The sequence below is a fragment of the Heloderma suspectum genome, chromosome 3 (assembly GCF_057233095.1).
Source record: "Heloderma suspectum isolate Gila_16-S chromosome 3, 16-S_ref, whole genome shotgun sequence".
Classification (NCBI taxonomy): Eukaryota; Metazoa; Chordata; class Lepidosauria; order Squamata; family Helodermatidae; genus Heloderma; species Heloderma suspectum.
In genome coordinates, this window is record NC_139460.1 from 13,201,171 (window position 1) to 13,213,794 (window position 12,624).

At 43.5% G+C, this 12,624-nt stretch overlaps 1 protein-coding gene across 5 annotated transcripts in view; it reads right to left on the minus strand.

Annotated features, from left to right (window-relative positions):
• Positions 1–2,464: 2,464 nt before the first annotated feature.
• The window catches only part of RAB30 (RAB30, member RAS oncogene family), a 69,270-nt gene continuing 59,110 nt past the window's right edge, over positions 2,465–12,624 (minus strand). For 4 of the 5 annotated variants that reach the window (XM_084842532.1, XM_084842533.1, XM_084842535.1 and 1 more), the window contains exon 5: positions 2,466–6,674. In XM_084842532.1, coding sequence (XP_084698658.1) covers positions 6,424–6,674 — 251 coding nt within the window. In that variant the 3' untranslated portion in view covers positions 2,466–6,423. Of the gene's footprint in view, positions 6,675–12,624 lie in introns of all 5 variants that reach the window. The other variant, XM_084842531.1, reaches the window with a different exon arrangement.

Genomic DNA, 12,624 nt, shown 5'->3' on the forward strand with positions numbered 1-12,624 from the left:
TGTGTAACATATGAATGCATACCAAGCAAGCTAAATGCTAGCTGGAATACTTCTCAGTATGGATTATCTTTATGCAACTTGTTCACTACTTCTGACCGGAAAACAAGCGCTCAGGTTGCCGGTTCAATATCTGAGATGGAGCGCAGCCTTGCAGGTACCCTGGACTTCATACCAAATTCCCAGTCCACTCCCCTTGCCAGACCTTGTCAACAAGTAAGGCTCCTTAGGGGGGAAGAATCCATTCTTAGTGAATTGCCACTGAATAAATTGCCTTGGATCAATGCCAAATGTAAAAGGCTTGGACCTTGCTTGAAAAGCCCTTTAGCTTTTCAAGCCCTTCGGGATCAGGTGAGGGACTTTTGTACATCCCTAATATTTTACACCCAGATGGCATATGCTGCTTGTACTTACTGACAAAGGATACTTTGCCATTTTGGAAACTGTATTTATAGGATTGGTGTATAAGGCTGCAACCTTATGAACATTGGAGTAAGCCCCACTGAACTCAGTGGGACCTACATCTGAGTAGACATACATACAGTTGCTCCGTTAGTTCAGCAAGAGTTTCCCTGCTGCCTGGTCCTTTCCTTGACTCTGTGAAAATAGACCTCGCTTTGTTCAATAGGGCTTACTCCCACTCATGCATGTTGGATTACAACCTTAAATGTCCCCTTGCTGTAATGGAGCTAGTCTATATATCCCTAGTTTACCCAAATATCTGTGTCTGTAAACTGGCACAGCATGTATGGGCCCAGAGGTTGCAATGTCCCATCCAGCGTTCTTGGTCAGATTAATGATCACCCTGATTACCTGGTTCAAGGTATGGGAAGGGAAAGGAAGGGCTTGCATAAATTATGGATTGTGGTTTAATTGCTTTGCTGGCTTTCTGCCTGCAAAAGAGCCCTTGTGACAGATCTTGACTGCTGGATGGAAGTTAGGCGCTTGGTGGACATGCAGGCAGGATCTCATTGCTGTGTTGCCTGTTAACACCCCAGCAAATTGTGACACCACTATATGAGAGAAGTCTATTTATGCTTACCCCACCCTTCCTCCAAGGAGCTCAGGGGAAGGTGTGTGGGTTTGCTCCTCCTCCCCGCACCCCTCCACTCCATTTTATCTTCAACAAGCTGTGAGGTAGGTTAGGCTGAAAGTGTGTGACTGGTTTAAGGTCACCCATTAAACTTTTTGGAGTTGAACACCCAGAGAGCTTTGGCTTGGGTTATTGGGTGATATAGAAATGTAGTAAGAAAATGCAGAGCCACTATCCAGATAGATTTTTTTTCAATCCACAGGCACAGAAAATCTTTCAGTATTTTAAAGCTGTAGTATAATTGATATTAAAATCAATTTGATTCATTCCCTACTTTATGTTGATCTGGATCTGAAACTACAGTGTTAGGTGTACTTAAATTAAGACAGTGGCCACCAGTGGGTTTAAATGCCTCTGATACTATGCTGGCATGTGGCCACTCTAGCATCTTCCTAATAATGTTGATGGTGCTATTGCCAAATTTCCAAAAGACCCAACCCAACAATACTCTTGTATACAAAAAAAAGTTATGAAAATCTTGACTTCATCTTGGAAACAGAAATCACATAGCTAATTTAAAAAAAAAATCATAATTGCCAATATTCCGTTCACATAGTGTAAACAGGGATGGGCAAATTCAATTCTGGAGAAGCTTTCAATGGCCACATTCCAGTGGTGGGGCTGAAGGTGAAAAGGGCAGAGCCAAAGGCAAACAGAAAATACCAGCATATCTCAGCTTAAAGCTCTTCCTGGCAGTAACTAAGCCTTAGGAGAGACATTTCAACCTTTCAGAATGGAGAAAAAAGTGCACAAAAGCCAGGAAACCACTAAACAATTTGTGGTTGGGAGAAGGGAATGGCCTTCTGGGGAACCCTGAGATTCCCCACCTCTGGTGTAAACCATACTGTTTTATCCACTTCACATATCTTGGATTGAGTTCTTAATGAGGTGGTAAACCTTGTTTGGACTGTATCACTTTAGGCTGCGGGGGGGGGGGGGGGGCTGATGTGACTGAATACTTCTCCATATGAAAAAGACTTCCTGCATCTAGAACACAGATGACAACAAGAAAGCTAGAACCCTTCCATAACATAGTTTTCTAGGTGAAGGGATGTTTATACAAAAACAAAGGGCGCCTTAGTCCTGGGAGCCTTTCCTTGCCATTTGTAGTGGTACAGTTCAGACACAGGTATACTACTTCAGTGAGAAGTAGCCCCCTTTCTTTTTTTAACTCTTTGAGCTAGTAGAATTTTGGAGAATAAGCAGAACTCGGCAAATATTGGGAAGAAGCTTCCTTGCTCCATAGGCAAAATTTTAGTGGTGGCTTCCTCTCCTGGGTCTTTCAAATATAAGTTTTAAACATACTACTACTGCTAATGTTTATGTTATGTTGAGAGCCAACGTAGCATGTCATAGACCAGTGAGAGCTGGGTTCAGATGTGCTTTTTATTCTGCTTAATGTTTTTTTGTTACTACATTGTACTTACAGGTTTGTGCGAGTGGTTTTTATTCACACTTTTGTGCACTGTCCATGAAACCTCTAGATGAAGGGTGGTTAAGAAATATTTTAAATAAAGCTTATTTAGACAACACGAGCTGTTCTCTTGATGCACAGAAGGATTACCTCTGCTTCTCTTCGTAGATCAAGATGGTTCACTCACACAAGTGAACGCATTTCTTTCTCAGGTCCCTCCTCACTGCCCCTGTAAAACATCCGTGTGAATTAAGTTGTACATGGCCTACCATCAGCGGTGGCTGGAGGTGGTTCCAGTGAGCATTGTGATGAGGAAAAGTACTGCTGGGGTTTGTTTTGCTCAAGTACAGCCATGAATGCAAGTGTTCGTTGGAGATGAAATCTAGCACACTGGGATACGGATATATAGTACACAAGTTCTTGGAACATGCCAATGATTTTGTAGTGCAGTTCAGGATACTCTGTACAAAATGGAGAGGGAAAGAAATCTGCCTTTAAATCCAGGCGAAGTACTAAAAGAGGATGAATGGCAGTAGCCGCTCTAGTCTACCAATGGGAAGGTTTTTTAGGCTTGGGTATGCAGCTGTAGAAAAAGAACGCAACATCTGGAACACAGCTCTGCTAAAAACCCATGGTTATAGAACAATACATTGCTGATTGAGCCGTTAGATGCCTATAGTTAAAAATGGATGTCTTAACACAATGCGCTGCATACTTCCAGTTTGCCTTAAAATGCAGGAGCCCTGAAGGGGTCCTTCTGGCTATCCACACGTTTCCCAAAGAGTTTTATATTCCTGCAACTGCTCAGAGTGTTTACAAAGAAGGTCAGTGTGCAAAGAACCTTTACTATTTATTCTAGATGTGCGGTTCCAGAGAAGGGAGACCAAGGAAGAGTCAAAGCTTTTCTAAAGTGTAGCTTTATCCCTCATTACCTTAAGAACCGCCCATGCAGGCCTGTCTGTATTCCATGGTTCTGTACTAATGCAAAATTTGGCAGTGGGGAAAGAAAAGTGGCAGTCTGCCAGAGTGGAACACCAATGACCCCTAAAGGATGGTGCCGGTGATGGGCGTAATGCATGGCTGTACAGTTCCTATAACTAATTCACCACTGAAGGACACTGCTGCCTCTGAGATTCTCCAGTGCGGTGATCATGAGGACTACCTTCTTGCATTTTAAAAGGAAAATGGCTATAACATCCTGGTTAAGAGCATAGGGTGCAAACTGAAATTTCAGCTCATACATGAACTCGCTGGCTGGCTTTACGCAAGGCATTCTCTCCTGGGCTGACAGGAGTCTGCACTTTTGTTTGAGCTGTGTGGTAGCTGTATGGGAGATTCCTCACCTCCAGTTTAAGGTGTAGGACAGCTTATTTCTCCCGCACTGCTGCCAAATGTAGAGTTCCATACAGCTGCTTGAAAACATAAAAACCCTAGGAGCTCTGCTCATGGATCTCCTGCACAAGAGATAGCTAGACCCTACGAAATAATTTTTTGTAACAAACTCACTGCTTTTCTCATATCTCTCTATCTCAGTGATATAGGAACACAGGAAACTGGCTTTTACCACGACAGACTATTTTGTCCATCTCGGGCAGTATTGTTGACTGCCTCACAGTGAAGCTCCAGGCTCTCAGACAGAGGTCTTTCCCTTCTCCATGCAAAGTATGTGCTCTGCTACATTTATTTTGGATTTTGAAATCAAGTAAACCTTGTGCGGCTGGCAGAAATAAGGACACTATTTTAAAATGTCAGCTTTATTCTCAAAAAGGCTAAAAGTTTAGCAGCTTTTTAATGCAAAAGGGCCCACCTCTCAGCAATTGGGTACAACCTCCCCGGTGCAAGCCTCCTGAAATGAAGGTTCAATGTGTAAGAGCACATCAGTGTCTATGCTTTCACTGGAGACTGGTTGAGATGCTCTCTGGCATGGCATCCATTCATTTCCCAGCATACTGTGCACCCATTCCCTTTTGCAAATACCGAACTAATACTAAATACAGAATAACCAGCGAATTAATACTAAAATTACAATCCATGGTGGGTCCACAGTGACCCAGAAAGTTCCACCCTTCGTTTCAGGGTAAGCACGTCAACACCAATAACTGAGAAAGGGCTGTGTCTGCTCCTTCAGTTCCTCGCTTAATGTCAGATTTGTAAAATCCAACACATTCTTCGAGCATGGCACTAGAGGTGTAATAATGATAGAGATGAGGGCAGGACACATCCCACACTGCTTCCAATGTTGAGGTTTTGGATCAAGGGAATTGCCCAAACCAACATTTAGACATACACACACGCACGCACTTGAGCCCAAGATAGCAAAGCAGACAGATGAGCTACAACCGCGAGCCTGCAAGCAACTACATGGCAGGGAAGGCATTTCTCAGAGCTACAGCTTTGCCTGATGGATCACAGCCCGAATAACGATCCGTAATAGGTTCGGAACATGCATTGCCATTTTATTCCTAAGCTTATAAAAACCTATGAAACTCTGCATTCACGTCCTGATGAGAAATGCATTTCCACAAATGGCTGCTGGTCAAGTGCCACGTGGGCTCTGGTTGAATTAAAAGCATACCCAGTGTTGTTCCTTTACACACTGGCTGACAAGGGCTATTTTGAGCAGCTCATATCTGGACTGATCTTGGGGTTTTACTCTTGTAATATCTTCCTCAGACAAGCTTTTGACATTAATAAATACCAACTTAAGAGCCTTCAAATGGGTGTTTAGCAGTGCACATCACATATGGTGCCTGTGCTTACGGTGGACGTGTATATTTTAGGCCAGCCCCAAATCTCAGTGTGTTACAATATTCCTTAGTGTTACAATATTCCTTTAGCATTTAAACAGACAACCATGTATGTTGCCCAAATTTCCAGCATTCCAAAGAAGGGCTATTTCTACTAAGTCCTGAAATAATTAACCATATTAATAACCCTTATTAGGTCACTTCTGCAAGGGAGAGTGGGAATGGAAGCCCCATTATATGGCAGAAGTGTACAAAAATGCTAACTTTAACTGCAAACTTTGGAACATCAGGTCAAGTTCAGAGAGGACTCTTAATGTTCCTCTTTAATAGCTAAAATGCACTGTCCTTTAGTTGCCAAAATTTAAATCCACATAAAATGCACCCAGTCAAAAAGGACTGTGCTATATTTGCTTGTACCAACAGAAAGAGGTTTGTTGGTCTGTTTATGATTGGTACTTATTAGTGAACTTTTTCTAGATTCTGTACAGAACAGAGTGAGCTGTAATGGACTGCATCTAACGTTTAGCCTGGGCAACAGTTCACCAAATTAGGAGTACCCAAAGAACTCTTGTTGGTTTCAAAGTATTGGCATTTCTATTTTAAACTTCCATGTCGATGAAAGTGCCTGAACATGGGAGACATTAACGTTTAAAAAAAGAAACACACGCGCGCGCGCACACACACACACACACACTTTGTTCAGTTGTGCCCTAAAAACCAGTGCTTTGGGCTGTGATCTATATACAGGTATTTGCTTAGCTGGCAGCCCAGAGCAGCCGCCTAATGGCTAATGTGCATTTCAGTTTCCTTACTTAAAGATCCAAAACATGCCATGCAAGAGAGATCTTGCATTATTCAGCATTTCCAAGGGAAGCTTTCTGAGTCGCTTCCAAGAAGTGAAGCAGTGACCTGTCATCTGCTGGCCATAGGATATCTAGCACCCTCTTGAATCCTAACCTCCACGTTACAGGGAAATCAAAAACAAAACAAAAGATTAAACCAAGTTATATTCTATGCTGACCCCGCAGGCGAAGTGGCCAGCCTGCCATGCTTCAAGACTGGGAACCTGACTACATCCACCAGTCAGATTGGGTTGCGGTGGCAGGAATCACCTCCGTCGAGACAGGCCTTGTCAAGAAGAAATAGTCATAAACCTTGGGGCCCAACTGGTATCAGTTGAAATTACAGCAAGTCAAATAGCTGATACTTTTCCCTTCGCCTGGTAACGGGGATTCCACATTGTTCACAAGCGTGTTCTGCCTCGCCTCGCTGATCAACCGACAAGCCAAGTCCAGAAAGAGTTTTTCCACATTATCGGATTCTTTAGCCGAGGTCTCCAGATAGTACATGTCTTGGGCTTCAGAAAATTCTTCTGCTCTTTGTTGGGAAACTTCTCTTTTATCCGCTAAATCAATCTTATTCCCTGTATAAACAAAGCAAGCAGGGAAGATTAAGTTTGACTCCAGGAAGTTAAAGCCAAAAGCCCTACAGCAGGTCTGCACAATTTGTGACTCCCCACAAGCCAAACCCTAAACATGGATGGTTGCTGCCTCTTTAAGATTGCAAAAATAAGGGGGGGGGGGTTGTCCAGCAGCTGGCAGATCACAATATGTGGCATTGGGGTTAGGGTCAGTGAGCTGTATAACTGCCAAGGTATGAATTACTTTATCGGCCTGGGAAGCTGTTTCCACATAGCTCCCCATGGTGTTGGGGGATCTTCCTAATAACATGGAGAGTTTCTGGAGCTATCTGGATTGTTGGAAAATGTACAAAAAACGTTCACCCCCATTGTTTATGTTCCGTGGCAGGGTTACCATTTTTTTTTTTAAAGAAAAACAAAACACAACAACAGAAACACAACAACAATACACATACACTAAAATATCTCTCAAGATTGTAAGATATCTACCTTTGGCTCCCCTTACACAACTAATGCTTATTATTATTATTATTCTCTAGTTCTTATCTTAGTTGTATATCATACATTGAGTTCACAGACATTATCTCCTTTCTCCTAATTTTAACAACAGAAAAAAGAGAACCATCTCAAAGTTCAAAATCCACATACATAGATATGGTTTTTCTCTATTTCTTGTGCAAATTCTATAAAAGGTTTGCAATCTAACATAAATTTAGTTGTTGACCCTTCTCTAATTATAACAGTAAGTTTTGCCATCTCTGCCAGCTCCATCATTTTCATGATCCACTCGCTCACAGCTGGTATTGTTTCATTCTTCCACTTTTGTGCATACGATACCCTTGCAGCCGTTGTCATGTAGAGAAAGAGGGTTCCCCCCTTCTCTTTTATGTCTTTATCTGTTAGATCCAATAAAAAAGTTTCTGGCTTTAGTTCTATAGTAGTCTTCAATATTCTTTGAGCTAAGGACTGTAAAGGTTACCATTTTTTCATCCACCCACCCTTCTCAGAACAGGCACTACAGCAACCTAAGAAAAAAACCAACCCTGCTATCCAATGTTTGCAGGCTTTCTCACCCTGCTGTTCAGCAGTAGTTTTCTATGGCTAGCTGCATTTTCTACTATTAGACTGCAGGCACAGAGCCAGCGAGAAACTGCTGTCGTGGAATTTTGCCTGGCCAACTGCCCTCACGAAGCTTCTGGGAATGGCAATATATGGTTTTTCTGCTACCATATCATGCATATCAAACTGCAAAAAAAAACTTTACATTTTTTTCATATTTGTCAATATGTTACATTATCTCATACCAATGTTATGCCCCTATCACTCCATCTTGGAAACGAAGACCTTTTCAGTGGTGGTTCCCTAACTTTGGAATGCCGCCCCCCCCGCCCCCCTCAAAGAGAGGCTTGCCTGGCACATTCTCTGATTTATTTTTGGCACCAGGCGAAAACCTTTTGATTTGTTTAGGCCTTTTAAATTATGTTAGTATTCAGCTTAAGCTTTTGTCTCCACCCTGAGGCTGTTTACCTTTTCATGGATTTGTATTTTTATCTTGTATTACATATTTTAGATATTTTGTATTTTTAACCCCAAATTTTAGAAAAAACTATACTGGGTAAGCATTTTTTTAATGATTCCAGTGTTTCCTCTCTGCCTACCTTCTCTCTGCCTATCTCTTCTAGATTTAGCGATATATTGCCTAAGCCATTTATTAGTGGAACAGTCCCAATAAGCACAGAAATTTAGTTTTAATTGAGCATTAAAGTAAACTTTCAATATTAGCACAATGAATGAATAGATCTACAGCTTTTCTGTTCTAACTTTACAATGAAAATCGCTTTTTTCCCCTTCAGGAGACAATCACGCACATGAACTCTGCAGCCTTTTTGTTACAGGAGGGGTGGTTTACAAATTTATCAAGTACAGAAATCTAACAAATTTAACAAATCTATCAGTGACCAGGTCCTCCTCCAGAATATCCTGCCCCCCTTCGGTTAAAGATTCATGCATGAAAAGACTTAGAGGAGCCAGGAGGAAAAAAATATTCTGAAGCCGAAGTTGGCCAACTAACCCCTTCCCCAGATGGCCTCTTCCAAATGCCTAAGAAGTTTCTGGGCTGAGACTCGTAAAAGTGAGGCTGGGTTATTGGACTGTGAAAGCAAGCGCACTGAAGCGCCAGAATGCCAGATGTTAATGGGCGTCATTGTTGTGGCTTCTGTTGAACGGTAGGCCAACAGCCAAAACAGCTACATTTCAAACAGAGAGGAGGATGCTTTTTAAACAAATTGGAAGATCTTGTTTTGTTGTTGTTCAGGATGAATCTTTCCTTCCCCCTCCCACAATTCTAAGGTAAATACAGGCCACAAAGGGAAATACCATAGGGGGGGGGATTTTCTGTTAAAAATGGTGAGAGTTTTGAGAGGTCAGCTGATCATCCTAAAATGTATCACCACGGGCAGCTGTTTGCACAAGGTATACTGGCCCACACCAGTATTGTGTGTTCTCCTCAGATGGATTTCTGGGTCATTTTGGTTCACACAGCTGTGAGCTTTGATCTGAAGGCTGCAGCGACCTTGCTGAAGTTAAGCTGGTTGGGGTCTGGTCAGGGCCTGGCTAGGAAACTGCCCGGGAACTCCGTGTAAGCAGGAGATCAAGGTAGTAAAATAGGTAAAAAGGCATTTGCCTTCAGTCAGTGGAGGCTGGTGGCTCCTATGTCAATGGGGCAGTGAATCACTTGGATAGCTCCTTTAGCGTTCTGACTGAAACCTGGAGCTGATTCACTGCCCCACTGACATCGGAGCCAGCAGCCTCTACTGCCTTTGGTTATCTGCTCTTTCCCCTGCTCTCACGCCTGCAGTTGCTGTGTTTCTGTACCATAACAAAGGAAACCTGGCAGCTGGGAGTGAGGCATATAGGGGGCTGTGAGGAACACCAAAGGAAGGTGCAGGGGCAATGGCAGTAGGGAGAAAGACACAGAGCCAGAAGCTCAGGTGTCCAGTTGGGCCACCTACCGTTGAACACTGCTGTAAATCACTCCATCCATACTCCCTTGCTGCCCCTTACATTGGTGCTTCTGCCAGAATAACCCTGTAGTGCCACCTCTCCTTTTCCCTTCAAATCCCTCTTCAAAACCCATCTCTTCCATGACCTTGTCGAAACTGATGCCTGCCAGGTGTTGGACTACATCTCCCATAATCCCCCAGCCAGCAAGTGTGGAGTAGTGGTTAGAGCATTGGGCTGAGACTGGGGAGAGTCCCCAGTCGGCTATGATGTTCACTGGGTGACTTTAGGCCGGTCACTGACACTCAGCCTAACCTACTTCACAGGGTTGTTGTGGGATAAAATGGAGAGGAGGAGGATTATGTACGATGCCTTGTGCTCCTTGGAGGAAAAGGTGAGACATAAATGTAAGAAATAAATAAACATCCAACTGAAACAAAGGTTAAATATATGACTACACTTGCTCATAATCCATCCTTTATTGCCTGTGTCTCTCCCATTCCCTCCCTGCTGAAATTAAAAGTGTGAGCCCCTCAGGACAGGAACGCATCGCTTTTGTTATCGTGCTTCATAAAGCACTGACTGTGCTATATGTAGAAGCAACTATTATTATTTTATAAGTTCTTATTGTCAACCTAACCTACCTTAAAGGGTTGCTGTGATGATTAAAGGGGGGGGGGATTGCTATTGCACTCATGTCCTGCTTGTGGATGTCTCATAGGCATCTATATGGGTGGCCACTCTGGGAAACAGAAAGCTGGACTAGACAGACCCTTTTGGTCTGATCCAGAATGGCTCTTACATTCTTATGTTAACAACGTACACCACTGCAAACTCCTTGGAGGAAAGGCGGGATATAAATGAAATAAAAGTGAACATTCTTGTTATGATCCGCTGTGTCATTTTATTGTGTGATACATGTTTATGCTTATGATTACCCACCATGGTAGAAGAGCAGTATATCAACTGAAGGAAGCAGATTCTCCATTTTCTGGGGCAACTGTTCCCCAAACACTAGCCCAGGAGATGAAAGCATATTTCTCTACCTAGCTTCTTCTCAGATAGTCATTCTCTAGCACTGGTGGGCAACTTGCAGCATTCAAGGGGTGGGCAACTTGCAGAATTCCCTGTACCTTTTTCCACTGGGGGCGGAAAACCGACTTCTTTTTGCTGCTCTAGCCCACTGAACTCCATGGCTATTCCCTGAAGAATAACATTGAGGGAAACCACAGAATATGGAGGGTGGAGCATCTTTTGCCATTCCAGCCAAATGTACTCCATGGTTTCTCAAGGAGAGGAGAGGTAGCTGATGTAGCCAGCCAAACTCTGTGGTTTCCCTCTCAGTAATGTTATTCTTCAGAGAGACACTACAGAGTTTGGCAGGCTAGAGCAGCCACCTCTCCTAGCAGAGATAGGAAACCCTTCCCTGCCTAGGGAGGAGACGTTTAAGAAGGGGGCGGGGAGTGCTTGTCTATCAGTCAGACACACACACACAGATGGGGGGGTTAACCGTGCCCCCATCCCAGCAGTCTGTGTGGTTGCAGCACCCAGTCACCTACCAAATGTGGCCGGGGGCCATACAAGTTGCCTTTGTTGTTGTTCAGTCATTAAGTCGTGTCCGACTCTTCATGACCCCATGGACCATAGCACGCCAGGCCTTCCTGTCCTGCGCTCTCTCCTGGAGTGTGCTCAGGTTCATATTCATTGCATCAGTGATGCTATCTAGCCATCTCATTCTCTGCCATCCCCTTCTCCTTTTGCCTTCAATCTTTCCCAGCATCAGGGTTTTTTCCAGAGAGTTTACTCTTCGCAGTAGGTGGCCAAAATATTTGAGCTTCAGCTTCAGTATCTGTCCTTCCAATGAGCAGTCAGGGTTGATTTCCATTACGGTTGACTGATCTGACCTCCTTGCAGTCCAAGGGACTCATAAGGGTCTTCTCCAGCACCACAGTTCGAAAGCATCAATTCTTCGGCGCTCAGCCTTCCTTATAGTCCAGCTCTCACAGCCATACGTTACTACTGGGAAAACCATAGCTTTGATTATGCGGACCTTTGTCGGCAAGGTGATGTCTCTGCTTCTTACTATGCTGTCTAGGTTTGCCATAGCTTTCCTCCCAAGGACCAAGCGTCTTTTAATTTCATGGCTACAGTCATTGTCGGCGGTGATCTTGGAGCCCAAGAAAATAAAATCTGTTACTGCTTCCATTTCTTCCCCTTCTATATGCCAGGAAGTGATGGGGCCAGATGCCATGATCTTAATTTTTTTAATGTTGAGTTTCAAACCAGCTTTTGCACTCTCCACTTTCGCCCTCAACAAGTGGCTCTTTAGAGCCTCTTCACTTTCTGCCATGAGGGTGGTATCGTCTGCATATCGGAGGTTGTTGATATTCTCCCGGCAATCTTAATTCCGACCTGTGATTCATCCAACCAGCGTTTCTCATGATGTACTCTGCATATTAGTTAAATAAGCAGTGCAACAATATACAGCCTTGTCGTACTCCTTTCCCAATTTTGAACCAATCGGTTGTTCCATGTCCAGTTCTTACTGTTGCTTCTTGGCCCTCGTACATGTTTCTCAGGAGACAGGTAAGGTGGTCTGGTACTCCCATCTCTTTAAGGATTTGCCACAGTTTGTTGTGATCTACACAATCAAAGGCTTTAGCGTAGTCAGTGAAACAGAAATAGACATTTTTCTGGAATTCTCTTGCTTTCTCCATGATCCAGCGAATGTTGGCGATTTGATCTCTAGTTCCTCTGCCTCTTCAAAACCCAGCTTGTACTTCCGGTAGTTCTCGGTTCACATACTGCTGAAGCCTAGCTTGTAGGATTTGCTGACATGTGAAAGGAGCGCAATTGTACGGTAGTTTGAACACTCTTTGGTGTTGCCCTTCTTTGGAATTGGAATGTAAACTGACCTTTTCCAGTCTTGTGGCCACTGTTGAGTGTTCCAAAT